Source organism: Struthio camelus, chromosome 7 (genome assembly GCF_040807025.1).
Source record: "Struthio camelus isolate bStrCam1 chromosome 7, bStrCam1.hap1, whole genome shotgun sequence".
NCBI classification, from domain to species: Eukaryota; Metazoa; Chordata; class Aves; order Struthioniformes; family Struthionidae; genus Struthio; species Struthio camelus.
In genome coordinates this window covers 19,708,099-19,722,407 of record NC_090948.1, presented here as the reverse complement: position 1 = coordinate 19,722,407, position 14,309 = coordinate 19,708,099, and the positions used below count along the sequence as shown (strand labels likewise).

The following is a 14,309-nucleotide window of genomic DNA, read 5'->3' as shown; positions in this document are numbered from 1 at the left end:
AGAGAGTGTAATTGTGTGAACCTGCTTGTGCTGGGGTGCACAGGCAGGTAAGTCCCCCTACAACAGCAGGTAAAGGAAAACATTAAATACAAATTCACAGTTTAAGGAGGATTTATATCATATTTAACATGTATAAACATGTACACTGTTCTACCCATACCATCTGTTTGATAGTTAAGAGCCACGAGCTGTACGCCATGGAGCCAGAAGATAAGGGGATGGGGATTTGAAGAGTCGATGCGTGTGGCAGCAGGGTACATTCTCAGCAGCTGACAGGTGGTGTGCTGAATCAGTTTCTGAGAATACCGTCTGCACAGCCGCTTGGCCGCGTTCTCATTCAGTGAAGAGATATGATAGCATTTAGGTGTCCTTATGATAGCACTGAGAGAAGCTGGTGAATTAAAAGAACAAGGATCTTCCCAGGTCTGCCGCATCACATCAAAAGGACCTGGAAAATAAACAGTACCTGCAAGTTACAGCTGTAGGTCCAGAGACTCCGAGAATTCAAAGTTTTCTAGTGAGGTATATGTGTACACTTTGGCTATGTTGCCAACAGGGGATCCTGGAAAATGACACTGCTCAAAGTGTCCCATTTCTTCTTATGTAGTAAGAACAGTTAATGAGAGAAAACAATGTTTAAGTATTTAAATTATACCGTAAGTAGATGTGTTAAAAAACATTTTCATAAAGAAGCGTTTAACTGGCATTCCTGAATAACATACTGTAATAGAGAGATTAGCTAGAAATGAATTTTCATTTTCAACCCATCGCTTAACAATACTTGTAAAGTACTACCAATTTCCTAAATTACATATATAAATCCCTTTTCCATTCAATGGAAGTAGGTACCCCAGAAGGCTATAACGGCAAGGATGGTGCCATCTGAAGCAAGCAGATTAGGAAGCCACGATCCTGACTCGGAGCTACAGATTAGGTGCCTGTAAAAAGTCATCCACAACAATCTTTTGGATCACTGACAGACAGCCTGGGGAGGTCACCTCTTCCTAACAGCCCATGGGCTGAAGTCCCAGCCTCACAACTGAAGTCCAGACTCAGGGTTATAGGGTTAGCCTCTGTAGATTTGAGTCTGGAACTATAACCTATCAGGAAAACACCCTAGTTACCCAGCTGTAGAGTCTTCTGGGAGACAATATTCCATTCTTCTCATATATATCTTTTATATTAGGAAGGGGGGCAATATTGAAACCTATCTGCTAAGTCTCCAAGCAGTCTAGAGTGCCATAAGAGTCAGGGGACAAATCCAGCAAAAAACTTAAGGCTGTAAGAATTAAGTGCTAGAATTCTTCATTTTTAGGTCACTGGCCTTTAGAAGGGAATCTAACCTGTCTGGTGCAGCTGTGCCACTGCGCTGAAAGAAACACATGGCCCTGAGTCAGAAAAGGAGTCCAAGAAAGGAAACAACTCTCTAACTTTCTCTTTATGGCATTCACCTGAAAGGCAGGGCAACTGGGTCTCATCCCTGCTTCAGAACCTTGTGCGTCCTTTTTCTATGCATTTCCTCAATCTGTCCATACACAGAAGTAGAATTCCCAAGTTCACAAACTGCAGCACCTGTGGAGTGTGAACACCTCCAAGGTGGAATGGGGCGGGTGGGGTTCCAGGATTACAAATTTGGACTTGGCTGAATTTTAGGCAACTAAATCCTACTTCAGACATTCGCAATCTTTTTTTCTGGATCCAGCCCAATAGTCCTACTTTCCAACTGTACTTCCAAAGAACATAGCAATTCATATCTTTAAGAAATAAACTGTAAGATGTATCATTTAAAGTGTATTTAGTTTTGAATCATTTATGAATTAGGGTCCTGATCAATTAATTCTATTCTAACATTCCATTTCTATACGGTCAATTCTTTAGTTATAATAGTGTTACTGTAATAGCTACCATGCTAACAAAAAAACATTCCAAAGTTCAATAGCTTACACATTGTAAAGTATTTGATCTTTAACAACGTGGTCTGGTACATGTGCTGGATTACAAACTCATTCCACGTGACTCGTGAAAGAGGATGCTAACTTTACCTTTTCCAGATGCTTTGGCAAGAGTTGCTGACTCCCCAGGGCTTAGTCTGCCAGGATTGTTGCCAAAAATGGACTTCCTGCTTTTCCTTTCTTTTCCTCTGCTAGAGCCAGATGGGTTTAGAGTTGACAAGCCTGTTCCCATAAATGTAAAATGAATGAGCCAAAAAACATGACCAAGAGGGCATGACATTTTCCATCATTTTTTACGTTATGTTTCGAGACATGAATCCTCCCACTATATAGTACACAGGGCAAACTGTATTTTTCTCCATAATTTAACTCCCAACAACCTCAATATGCGGTATATACCTTTATATACACAGACATTCATACATGCATCTACATATGCATGTATGTACACACACACACATCTCTATATAATGTATATAAAAACATATATGCAGCAACACAGAAAAATCTGTGTGATGGAACTTTTCTCCATTTTACTTTTTGGCTTGAGGAAGGTGGTGGCTCTGTCTCAACCTCCTAAATGGTCCTAATTAATAATAAAAAATGCTGCAGGAACAGTCCCAACACATTCATTCTGAAAATTGTTTAAAAAATACTTTCTACACAGGCAATAAAATTGTGCAGTGTTGAATATCATGGGATTTGTCTGGGTTACGGGAGCTACATAATTAAATAAATGCAAAAATATCATTTGAAGATACAGTAAAGGAAAACCCCCAAATGCTCTTAATTTAATGTACCAGTTTAACCTCCAGGTCTTTTCAGAGCTATCTCCTTCTGTTTAGAGCTTGCATTTCAAAGATGGGAAACGGAGTGCTGGGGCTTCTGTGGGGCTGGAAAGCTCTATTATAGCTATTATTCAAATATATGCATTCCAGCAAAATAATCATTAAACTCGTGATCTAAATCCCAGTGAAGTAAATAGATTTCATTCCCTTTAGGGTCAGTTTCTTTCTGTTCAGTCTTCAACAGACCACAGAGCAGATTACAACGAAAAACAAAGTCAAAACGCACCACAGTTATTCTCACACACACACAGAAGCGAGGTGAGGAACGCTCTCAGAGCCCCAACACGCGCTCGTGACTTACAATATGACAAAGCAAGTTCACTATATTGGCCTATGTGTCACTCGTAAGATGACCCTCAGTTTTAGAAGGACAAAAATAAAACCCAAAATTCATACAAAAAAGTTAAATGCCAGGCTCTGCTCCCTAATGCCTCACTAGAGCCATGGACGTGTCCTCCGGGCCTGTGCACATGCCTCCTGGCGGGGCCACTCACCAGGCTGGCAATGCTGTGTCAGCCCAGACACTAGACATGTTGCATAGAGGGTCCAACGCAATCCCACCAATTCACACCTCCCTAAAGACAGCTCTGGATTTAATATTAATATTTTAACTACAACTGCAAATCACAAAAGGAAATGTTAGATTCTGTTCTACTGAAGTCAGTCCACAGATGTAAATTTTCAGGTCTCAAACTTAACAGCATGTCTACGTGTACTTAGTGAAGTTATAGTTTCAATGGGACTGTTCGCGTTAGTAAAATTTAGTATGTACATGAATGTTTTCAGGATTGGAGACTTACTGTCTCTCTGGGCCAAAGCATGCACATAAACAGCAGAAGATGGTACAGGTTGAGATCAAGGAATATGAACTGACTAGAAGAATGAGGAGTTATGGACTATGTGCCTCCAGAACTACTTAATCTCAGTTTTCAATAGATGAAATGGATTTGGCAAGCAAGATCCAGGTTTCAAAATCCTGTTGTGGAGACAGTCACTGAGGAAACAAACTAACCTCATAAATCACTGGAGAGTGCAACGCAAAACATCAAGGTTAACTGAGCTGTATGTGATAGTTACACGGTAAGCTGGGAGTTTTCCTTCAGTCTTTCCCATGGGCATACTATGCAAGAGAAAGGCCTCCCCTCCCACAGGGAAGCTCCATTTTCCACTCCAGTTTAAACTGGACTCCAAAAGACAGCATCACCTATTCATAGAATCATAAATTCATAAAACAATGGAGGCTGGAGGAGACATGGAAGTCATCTGGTTCACCCCCCCGCTCAAAGCCGGACCAACTTGGATCCTGTCATACTGCCACAATGACAGAGCAAGTCTTGTTTCAGATCTCCCTACAACCCCTATGCTATATCCTGCAGGTTACAGAATTACTCTCTCCGATTAGATAAAATCCTATTGTTTTACTGCTTTCAGGTTTTTAATTCAGGGGATGACAAACTCCCCTGCCCCTTCCTGTTCTAATCATGCTAAGGTTAACAGGTTAAGATGTAATTGTCACCTTCTCACTGTGTGTCCCTGGCAAACAGCCAGCAGCCTGTGGGACTGCAGACCTCAAAAACAATCTATGGTACATTTGCAGGGTGCCATTTTTTATGCCCACTTTCATTTCTAGAAAATTGATACCATAGTGGCAGGCAGTCTGATACACTGGAGATGATGACTGAATTTCAAGTTCAGTAGCTTAGGTAACAACCCACTCACTGCACAAGGTTGTACAGACCCTATTTTAATGCACCCAACTTTCTCCGTTCATTGTATAAGGATCCTCAGCATCAAGGCAACAAGCCACACACAAGTGAGTTAGTTACAGCAGTACTGTGCTCAAGTATGCTTCATTGCTCTCATCTTCAGGGACCCAAAAGAATGGGTCTTCGTTGTCTCAGACAACAGTATGATGATATCCAGCAGACTGAAAGTGAAGTTAGGCAAGGAGAGTAATGGCCAAAAATCACTGAAACAACAGGAGCTGTGGTGGGTTTCTCCTTCCCAGATATTGTATAAACAAGAAACGTTTTTTTTTCCTCCGCACGATAAATTCTGTTTTGACTAGGGAGCCATTTGGGAAGTCCACATCACTCAGCAGGTTAGGCTAGGTGATCTAGTCATCGTCTTGTTTTGTAGTCATAAATCAATGATAACCTTCACAGACATAGGCAATTATAAACATAGAACAGAGCTAAAAGGGGACAGGAGAAATAAAGTATTTATACCAACGATCAGCCACTAACATGAATTCTGCCCTCCCTATCTGCAGAACGCTTGCATTTTCTGAGTTGGAAAGGAAACTGGTCAACAGATCTACATAACCATGGATCTACTGGCCTTGTGCTCATTATTAACTGACAATATTGGGGTACAGCAGTGGAACAGAGGCATGCAGTGTGTTTGTGCCCTCCAGCTGGGCAGAGATCACACCAGAAGCACAGAGAGCACGCATATCTACATCCATCGCAGTGAAGACAGTATTTGTCTCTAAAGAGGAAACATACACAAATTTGTTGGAAAACTGATTTTTATAGCTTCATGTGTTCAACTGTGAAAGGAATTCATTTTCTTAGTTGTTCCATTCATGTTCTAATTAAAGTAAGAGAAAGAAATCTGATGTGGAAAGTAACTTCTTTTTTCTGATTGAAGTTACATTAGAAACTTGAAATATTTTAAAGTTATTTTAGAACACCAGAACTTCTTTGTATGTCAAAATGTTTGGAACAACTTAAGCTATCTCTGTTTAATCTTTAATATCATTCTTTAAAAGAAAATATTTTATTTGAAAGATATCACATTGCCGATTTCATTAAAAAGAGAGTATCAAATGTGAAAATTTTACAGAAGTTATTATTGCTAAACGTAACACTTACAATTCTTAAAGTTATGAAAGATTATAAAAGTATGCCCTTCCATTTTTCAGCATGTTTATCTTGCATATTTGACTCTCTTTTATGTTTGGTTAGCTTCTCTGATCTGACTATAGTTCTATTTGCGTAAGATTGTGATTTGCCAGAATTACTGATATTTCCACAGAGAATCATTCAATTAAAAAGCTGATATTTCTTTCAAAACATTGAACACATTAATAAACAATATATTCTCAATTTAAAAGAATTTATGTACAATATATGAGCCAAAACATACTCATCCTCATGCTTCAGTACTGAACAAGCAATTACCAGTGATCTCCTCTTCAGTTACTGCCTCTCCTTCTGCTCTGCTAACGTTATTCTCCCTACCATACAAAAGAAATGCTCTCCTATTTCCTTAACCCTTTGCATAAATTCTGTGTGCGCGCACATGTGTATGTGTCTCCCCAGTCAGCTGTCCTCGCCCACCCCATGAAAAGGCTGTTAGCTTTGTCTTCCTCCTTCCCGAACCGCCCTCGCTGGCTTCTCTAGTCAAGCAGGCAGACAATGTAAGTGAATTCAGAAGGTTTGAGCTTCTCCCATTACCACCCCAGCCCAACCCCAAATGGCTCCCCTCCTATCCATTTAGGAAAGGACAGAAAACGTAGAGCGCATAGGCAAAGGTGAAACATGCCAGACTGCAGTCACTTAAAGAAATCTGACAAGCTCTTTCTGCAAGGTTTTATTCTCATTGCCAATTCAGTACTTCCGTACATGGAAATTCAGAGCTCTTATGATACAGCTTTCTCTCATCTGTCATCCACGCAGCAATAAGACGACTATTCTCTAAGTCATAAAGGCTGGGAAATTTCAAATTTGTAAACATTTTTATATGACAAACAGTATGCCTTCACATAATGGATTTACGCATACTACTTCTCAGTCAGGAGCTATTATGTAGACTACCAGATCTTCAAAAAGAAAGTTAAACTACTTAAATTTGAAAAAGCTTGTACTAAATAATTCAAAACACAAATATAACAGCCTAAAGAATTAGAAAGTTTAAAGCAATAAAACAGGGAAGTATACTTACCTGGAAACTTTACAGCTTGACAGTAAATGACAAGGTCAGATAGCTCTGGGGCTATCTGTCTGCTTTCCTTCTTATTTTGTGGAAGATAAAATTCTTCACCCAGTTCCATATCATAAACCTAAGTGACAATTCCAATAACATAAAATAATAATATTACTGAATATGAAGGTATTGTAGCATATCGCACTTATGTCCTTAAAATCCTTTACATCTCATTGCTCTTACACGGTTTGCTGTCTTCACCTAACAGATCTCTCGTGTCTCTCGTGTGCAGGTTTATGCATTATTGCGATAACATGGGATAGCGTGCAAGGACCTGAGTCATGGTCTGTTCCACAAATATTTAGACAAAAAGGATCTGCGTTCAGGATAAACCACAGTTTAAGGAACAACAATGCAGGGGTTTAATTGCCTGATGATTTAATAAATGGTAACATGGCTATAGATATCATGGTGCCATATTTTTAAGTTAATTAGATACACAGAAATGCTGAAGAGTCTCATGAAATCTTTAGTTCCTAGACATCTAAAGCCCATCCACGTCAAGGGCAATTAGGTATCTAAATAAACTTCTGGATCGAGCTACAAAGAAGTATTCCAAAGAGGATAACTACAGTTAAAATTTTCATCCAAATGGCCTGCACATAAAATAACCTCTGCGGACTTTTCTTGAACGCTATGTTGAATGTGTTTTCTGTTTAATCCATTTTCTTTGGTGTGTTTCCATGACTTCTACTACTTGCCTTCATTAAAGTGCATTTGCCCCCTGATGTCTGTTATCTAAGCAACTTAAATGCTTTTGAAGCTTGTTACAGATAAAAGTGTGGCAGAGAAGAAAGAGGGGAAAAAAGCAGTACTACCTTTCCTTTATTACTGTAAGTAGCACAATCAGCCTTCTTTATTCTTTTGGCAGTCTCTTCATTATATTCAAACTGCAGCTTATCACTTGATAATTTACTCTCAGGTCGGTCTTCAAGAATATTATCTAAAAATCAATGGGACTTAAATAAGCATAAAGCCAAATAATTTCTACTGGAAATTCGATTTCAGTTAGCAATATTTGTGGATAATGCCATGAATATTATCTGAAAAACCAGATGGCAAAAGAATGCATTTACTGGTCAAAGCATTCCGCTTTAACAGTAACTTTCTATTTAAAAAGTTAAGGCCTGACTTCAGTTAATACGCTACACTTCTTTGAAAGCCCATCCTTTTGTGCTCACAAAATGCTTAAAACAAAATCATCTAATTTCTTCTTCAAGCTTGCCATCTGAAAATAACTCGGTGGCACTTGTGAACAACAAGTAACTGCATATGTTCAAATAATTTAACCACATCAAACATGGTAACTTAGGTAACATGTCTTTGTACATCAAGCTTTCATTCTCCTCTCCTTATGTTCACTGTGCATAAACACACAAATATTTTTTACTTCTAGAGAAATTCCTCTTCAAAGCTACATAGTTATTGGAGTATAATGCATCTACTGATTGGTCTTTCTGGACTAAAATATTATAATTATCTGCCACAAAAGGAATGGGTTTTATTCATTCCTGACGCTTTGACCATATTCTCTTTATGCATAACCAGTGTTGCACATGCAATCTTCTAGTGGTTCTTGACCAGTTAATAATGCCATATAAGATACCATATAAAATCATATATTCACACCGGCACTTTTAGTGGGCTGGAAATGAGGTGCTGATTTCATGCAGTTAAAACGCTCAACCAAATGGCCATTACCTTCCTGGCTGTTAGCAGCAGGAGAAGCATTAAGGACATCAGCTACAGGGAAACGGAGTCAGAGAGGGAATAAGAGTAAAGGAAATTAAGATTTACAGCCAGAAAAATGAAAATTAAGTGTATTAGCCTTATGCAAAACTAATGCATCAGTAAGGAAAATAACACTGAAAATCTTTTAGAAAGTTTACAGACTATTATTTAGATTAGTTTTGCCAAAATATTAAAGTAATTAAAAATCCCAAAGAATATTCATTGTAATAAAGCAGTAAACCATGCCACAGATTCCTTCATGTATTGCAGGGCGTGATTGTTTGCTGCTAGCTTCAGATTTTTCAGACCTTCTCTTAACTACAACATTGCTCAAACATTACTTACTGAGTCAGCTCATGGTATCTCCTTTGCAAACGTGTTAACAAATGTCTAACGCTTTTCACAGCAATTTTCACGGAAGCTATCTCTATGCTGCCCCACACAAGGAGACCTCTCAAGCAGCCAGTAAGGCAAACTTTCTAGCAAAATGCAGCTGGAGAAGGCACCAGAACCAGACCCTTACATTTTCTTACTAGCTTAAATAATACTGCTATCCCACAAGCACTAACGAGTCAGGTCCTGAAGTGCATTTGTTAATTTTGTGACTTTTTTTTTAATCGCTAACACAGAAGCAAATAACAAACGAGGGACTGACTGGAAAGAAGCCCTGTGCTGAAGAAGGGCATGCTCAAGCCTCGCATCTTTTCTAAATGCAGTGTGTAACACTTACACAGGTACCCAATAGACTTCAAGTGAGTAAAATATTTCATTCCTTATCTAGGAGAACATGCTCAACTTGCCAGACCAATGGTCCATCTAACTCAAGTGTTCTGTTGTTGACAGTGGCAAGAGGAGATGCTATTTAGGGAGAGCACCCAGCCCGTAGGTACGGTCCGTTCCCCTTGTATCACCCCAACATCTACAATCAATAGATATTGGGGATGTTGGAGGGTACCTTTGTACCTATAACGTCTGTCTATAAGCCTGTGGTTCCTGAATTTGTCCAGTCCTTTTCTGAATCTTCTGACACTGCCTGCCTCCACAATTTTCGGTAGCAGCAAATTCCAGACGTTTACTACCAGCTGCATAAAGTAGTATTTCCTTTTACTTGTTTTGAACCAATCTTCTACTTGTTTCACTGCTTGCCTCTTAGAACTAGTATGATGAGAGTTAGTGAATAACAGCTCTGTACTCCCTTCAACTACCACTTTAAGATTTTGCTAACCTTTGTCAAACCCTCTCCTCAGTCTTTTCCTCTTCCAATTGAGGAATTCCAGCCTTTTTAGACTCTTACTGTAGGACCAAGGCCCCATTCCCTTTTTCGGCTGCCCTTCTCCCCTCCTTCCATAACCCAACCAGATCCGGACACTAGAACTGCACACAGAACTCAAGTTGCGCAACATCAAGGTTTTATATGCTGCTTTGGTTGCAATACTGTTCCTAATGATTTAAGAGCTCATTCCTGAGTTGTTACTGCCAGTTTTGATCTTGGAATCATCAAGCATGGTTTAAATTTATTCCCCTAGATGTGCTACCTTACATTCATCCACACTGAAGCACATCTGTACATCTGTTGTCCACTTGTTCCGTTTTATGACCTGCTTCTGGAGTTATTTGCCATTGATGCGGCATTTAACTTGCACACTAGGAGATTTCACTGCTGCCTCTTTGGGCAGTATACTTTTTCCAAACACACTGTCATCTACTTTGATATATTTTCTGAAATTTACCAATAAAAATAACATGCACTCATTTTAAAGGCCACTAGCCTGTTCACCCATACGTGGGGGTTCTGACAAATGTCCTTTGATAAAATTTCAGAGGATTAAGTGTTTCTGACTCCAACTGTTTGCCCTACTAGTGTCTACCAGGCCCACAGCATCATAAGGTATTAAAAGACGTATGACCTCACCACAGCTGCTTCAGTCCGACACACACTGTCCTTCCTTCATCAGTACTTCAGTTAAACCTGTCAGACCGAACTTAAGCAACTGAAGATGTAGCGGAAGCTACTACCTGCGATATTTTTTATCAGCCTTGACATGTTAATGACTGTATCCAATCTACTGTCTAGTAGATTTGTTTAAACCATCACTGAAGGTGGATTTATGCCAAGCTGCCAGTTCTTGAGGGCCCCAATAGCTGAAGCATGGAATTTTATCCTGTTCTGCTATTCCTGCTTTGTGGGCAGTGGCTTCCTGGCAAAAAGGAAGCCCAGACAGCACATATATCTACAAGGCAAGTCACTTAAGTTATCCCTTGCCACTTTTTCACTGAGCAGTTAAAGCTTTAGTAAACTCATCTTCTCTTTATTCCCTGTCCACTTGCATGAGCCAAAGGCACAGCAGCTTCTCCAACTTCACCATGAAGTGAACAGCTTATGCTGAAAGCGTAGCTAAGATAGGCTCTTCAGGGGTCTCGGGGATTTGGGAGTAGTCAAGGAGGGCTCTGGAGAATCTGCATGTTAGACTGATTTAATGGCAGTCAGGTAGGTGGCAAGTGCTAAGCCCGTTGCCAGCCTCTGAACTCCTTAGGAAAGGAAATATAGGTGAACATATAGAGAGTACACTACATTAATGAACACAGTCATTTATGCGTAATTTAGCACAAACATAAAAACTAATTTATAGGAGTGTAATTTAGCATACATTGCACAGTTAGAACATTTAATAGTCGGAGATAAACACTAAAGTCCCCTACTCATTCAAATTATTTTTGTAGTATTAAAGAACATTGCACCAAAGTGCCACAGAGGATATTTAGTCCATCTTCCTCTCACAAGGTAAGCTCAACTTGCCTACATCATTCCTGAACAAGGAATCAGATTTAAATCCCTTATTGCTACAGCTCTCTAGCAACAGCACTGTAATAAATAAATACATATTGTTACCATCAGAGAGAGATTCATAGTCGTAGTCATATTCATCCTCTTCGTCTTCTTCCTCTTCATTGGTAGATGTGGGGTGGCTAGCGCTACCACCATTGCTAGCCTGTGCTTGCATATGTGCCAGCTGATGAGCCTACAGCAACAGAACCAACCACTTATTACATTACTGATAGGTATTTTTAAAAAGCAAAAGTTTTCTTCATTATTTGCATCTTCTTTTATTTATATGAAAGCACTGGAGAGATATAATGACAGGCAAGTCAGATTATCAAGATCACATTTAAATTGCGTGCGCAGAACAATACACAGCAAGATATGAATCCTGGCTGATTATGGAAAAACCTCCCCATGGCAAATTATTCAGAGTAAGAGCATCTTTTTCCAGGCTGAGATACTCTGCTTTATGCAGTTTAAACCGTGTTAAAAGATGAAGAATGTCCACATACTGGTATTACTATTGTGACTTACTTATTCTGATGCAAGCATACTGGGGATGAGAAAAAGCCCTTAGACTCAGAAGAAAAGAAAAACTTTTTGCCTCCTAGTAACTGTTACATTGTGTTTGCATTTTGGCTAAGATCAGTTAGATTTCAAGGAATTACTCTAATTGCTTACTATCCATACCAAATTGTCACGAGCTGAGTATACCAGAGATGCAGCTGTGGCTTTTCAGAAACCAAAAAATACCTCATGAAGGTATGACCACTACTTGAATAACACAGTCCTCCACAAAAAGGAAGCAAGAAGGCTTGAAAAATGGAAGAAGAAACACAGTAGAAGTCTGTTAAAAGCTATTTATTTCAAACAAGTAGAATATACTGGGCACTTCTCACCATTTCTCAGCAAATATTAAATAGCAAAGGCTATAGCTTCAGAGGGAAAATTCATTTACTTTGAACAAATATGGTACGTAGTGCTAATCAGAATATTATGAAAAATCATAAAAATAAATATACTAAAATTTTGTGATGGTTTATCTGTACCTTACTGTGTGGCTTCTCTATTTATTTGCAAGTGTTGCAAACCACTGGGAGTCCCCCGAGCATGAATATGCATTAGATTATTCTGCTGTACATAGAGGAATGGCAAAAAACAAATCAATTACTTCTAACAAAATTTAGGTCTCACTTCTTGCTATTAAGGAAGGGTCATACCTTTTGTTTCAATATATCCACTGGTGTTTGATGGGCTTTGAGCTTCTTGTTTTTCAGCAAGATTTTTCTTTTCAATTGGCCAGGTGAAGGAAGCATGGGATCATCAGAAAAGTCACTCTCAAATAAGAACTTGGTTACCAGCTTATCTCCAAATACACTCTGAAATATTGAGAGCATGTGAGATATTATGAAAAATCCCCAGGCATGTGCTTAGAATAATTTAGTACACTTTATGGCTTACCTTGAAAATCTCAGCCATCTTGCGTTGCTGAGGCAATGAGCAGTGGTTTTCTATGGATATGATAATTGGCATGTCAGAGGTGATGAAGGCATTGCGATCAATAGCTTCGACTACCTCCTATGAGGAAGAAGGATTACTGTAAGAATATATGATTATTGTGCAGCATTCAGTTAACTTATTACTAGTTAAAAGGGGAGAAAAGGCATCTGTTTTCTCCTCTAAGAAGAAAGAATCCACAATTGGCTTCCAAAACCGGAACTCCCACAGATCAACCTAGCATCTTATTGCAGCAGAACCGAATACAGATATTTACAGTTATGCCGAAACTAAAACTACAGAAAATTATAGTACATATGCTACAAAAACTAATTTGAAAAGCATAACGTTTATAACTGAGGTGCTCCCATTTTCTCATGAAGAGGAGTTTTCATGAAGTACTGCATACGTTCTGTGTTGTCGACCTATTAGGATTTGTATTCCTGGAGAATTTTTTTCTTCATTACAGAAAAAATATTCATTTCTTTTCATTTTTAATTTCTATATGCAATTACCACTATACCTTAAAAGAGATCTTAGTAGTAAGAGTGTGCCCATGATAAATGATAGGCATCCCATCATCGCCGTCCCAGCAGTCTAATTCCACACTTCTGCAGCCTTGTAAGAGAACCTACAACGCAATTGAACAGTGTGAGCACGTACGAGCCACAGTCTCACCTCACCAAAGCAGAAGAAAGATAATGCAAAGCTAAATGAAAGCCTAGTGATTCAGAAAAGGCGCTGGAAGGAGCAATCTCTGTGGAGTAAACACAGCCCATAGAAGCTACGGTCCAGCTAACTGCATTCCCCAGGTTCAGAAATAGTGGGAAAATTAAGAAGAAAGCATATATGTGTGTCCTTAGGAGACGTAAAATGAAGCTTAGAAACTCACTGTATCTCTGCAGGACACATGGAATCTGCTTGCAGAAGGTGGTTCTTACTGCATAGGTTGATGTCCTCAGGGACAAACACTTCCACATTTCTAGCTACAAGCGCAGTTGGAAAGCTACATGGCAATGTTTTCCTGGTTGCTACCATGACAGTTTCTGGGCATGGCAGCTGCAGTTTGCTGATTCTATTTTGGGGTGTGTGTTTTTCTTTTTTTTTTTTTATTTATTTGTTTTATAAAAGGAGATCTGAAAATAACTTCTAGCAAACACCTTACATGACGATAGTTAGAATGAGAATGTACCAGGCCATCTTGTTTAATGACATTAAGCCGGATTTACATCCATTCTTTTTCACTGGAAGCCCTACTTGCCAGAAAACCACTGAAGAAAGCAAGAAGGCAGGATGGAAGGAAGGAGAAGCTCTCAGCTTTTGACAGATGGGTCATCTTATTACTGCTATTGCTATTTAGCATGACTATTACTGAAAAAGTTTATCTTTATTACAATTAACTATTTTACTAAAACCAAAGCCCTCTACACTCCAAGTCACTTCTAGCAAAAATGCACATGAATAAGGGAA

At 39.1% G+C, this 14,309-nt stretch overlaps 1 protein-coding gene across 1 annotated transcript in view; it reads right to left on the bottom strand.

Annotated features, from left to right (window-relative positions):
- The window catches only part of PLCE1 (phospholipase C epsilon 1), a 167,797-nt gene that overhangs the window by 11,964 nt on the left and 141,524 nt on the right, over positions 1-14,309 (bottom strand). The window contains exons 17-24 of the mRNA XM_068950063.1: positions 13,363-13,470; positions 12,804-12,920; positions 12,563-12,721; positions 11,412-11,541; positions 7,609-7,733; positions 6,749-6,866; positions 2,043-2,174; positions 161-448 (exon numbers count right to left, since the gene is read on the bottom strand). Coding sequence (XP_068806164.1) covers positions 161-448; positions 2,043-2,174; positions 6,749-6,866; positions 7,609-7,733; positions 11,412-11,541; positions 12,563-12,721; positions 12,804-12,920; positions 13,363-13,470 — 1,177 coding nt within the window. The remainder of the gene's footprint in view (positions 1-160; positions 449-2,042; positions 2,175-6,748; positions 6,867-7,608; positions 7,734-11,411; positions 11,542-12,562; positions 12,722-12,803; positions 12,921-13,362; positions 13,471-14,309) is intronic.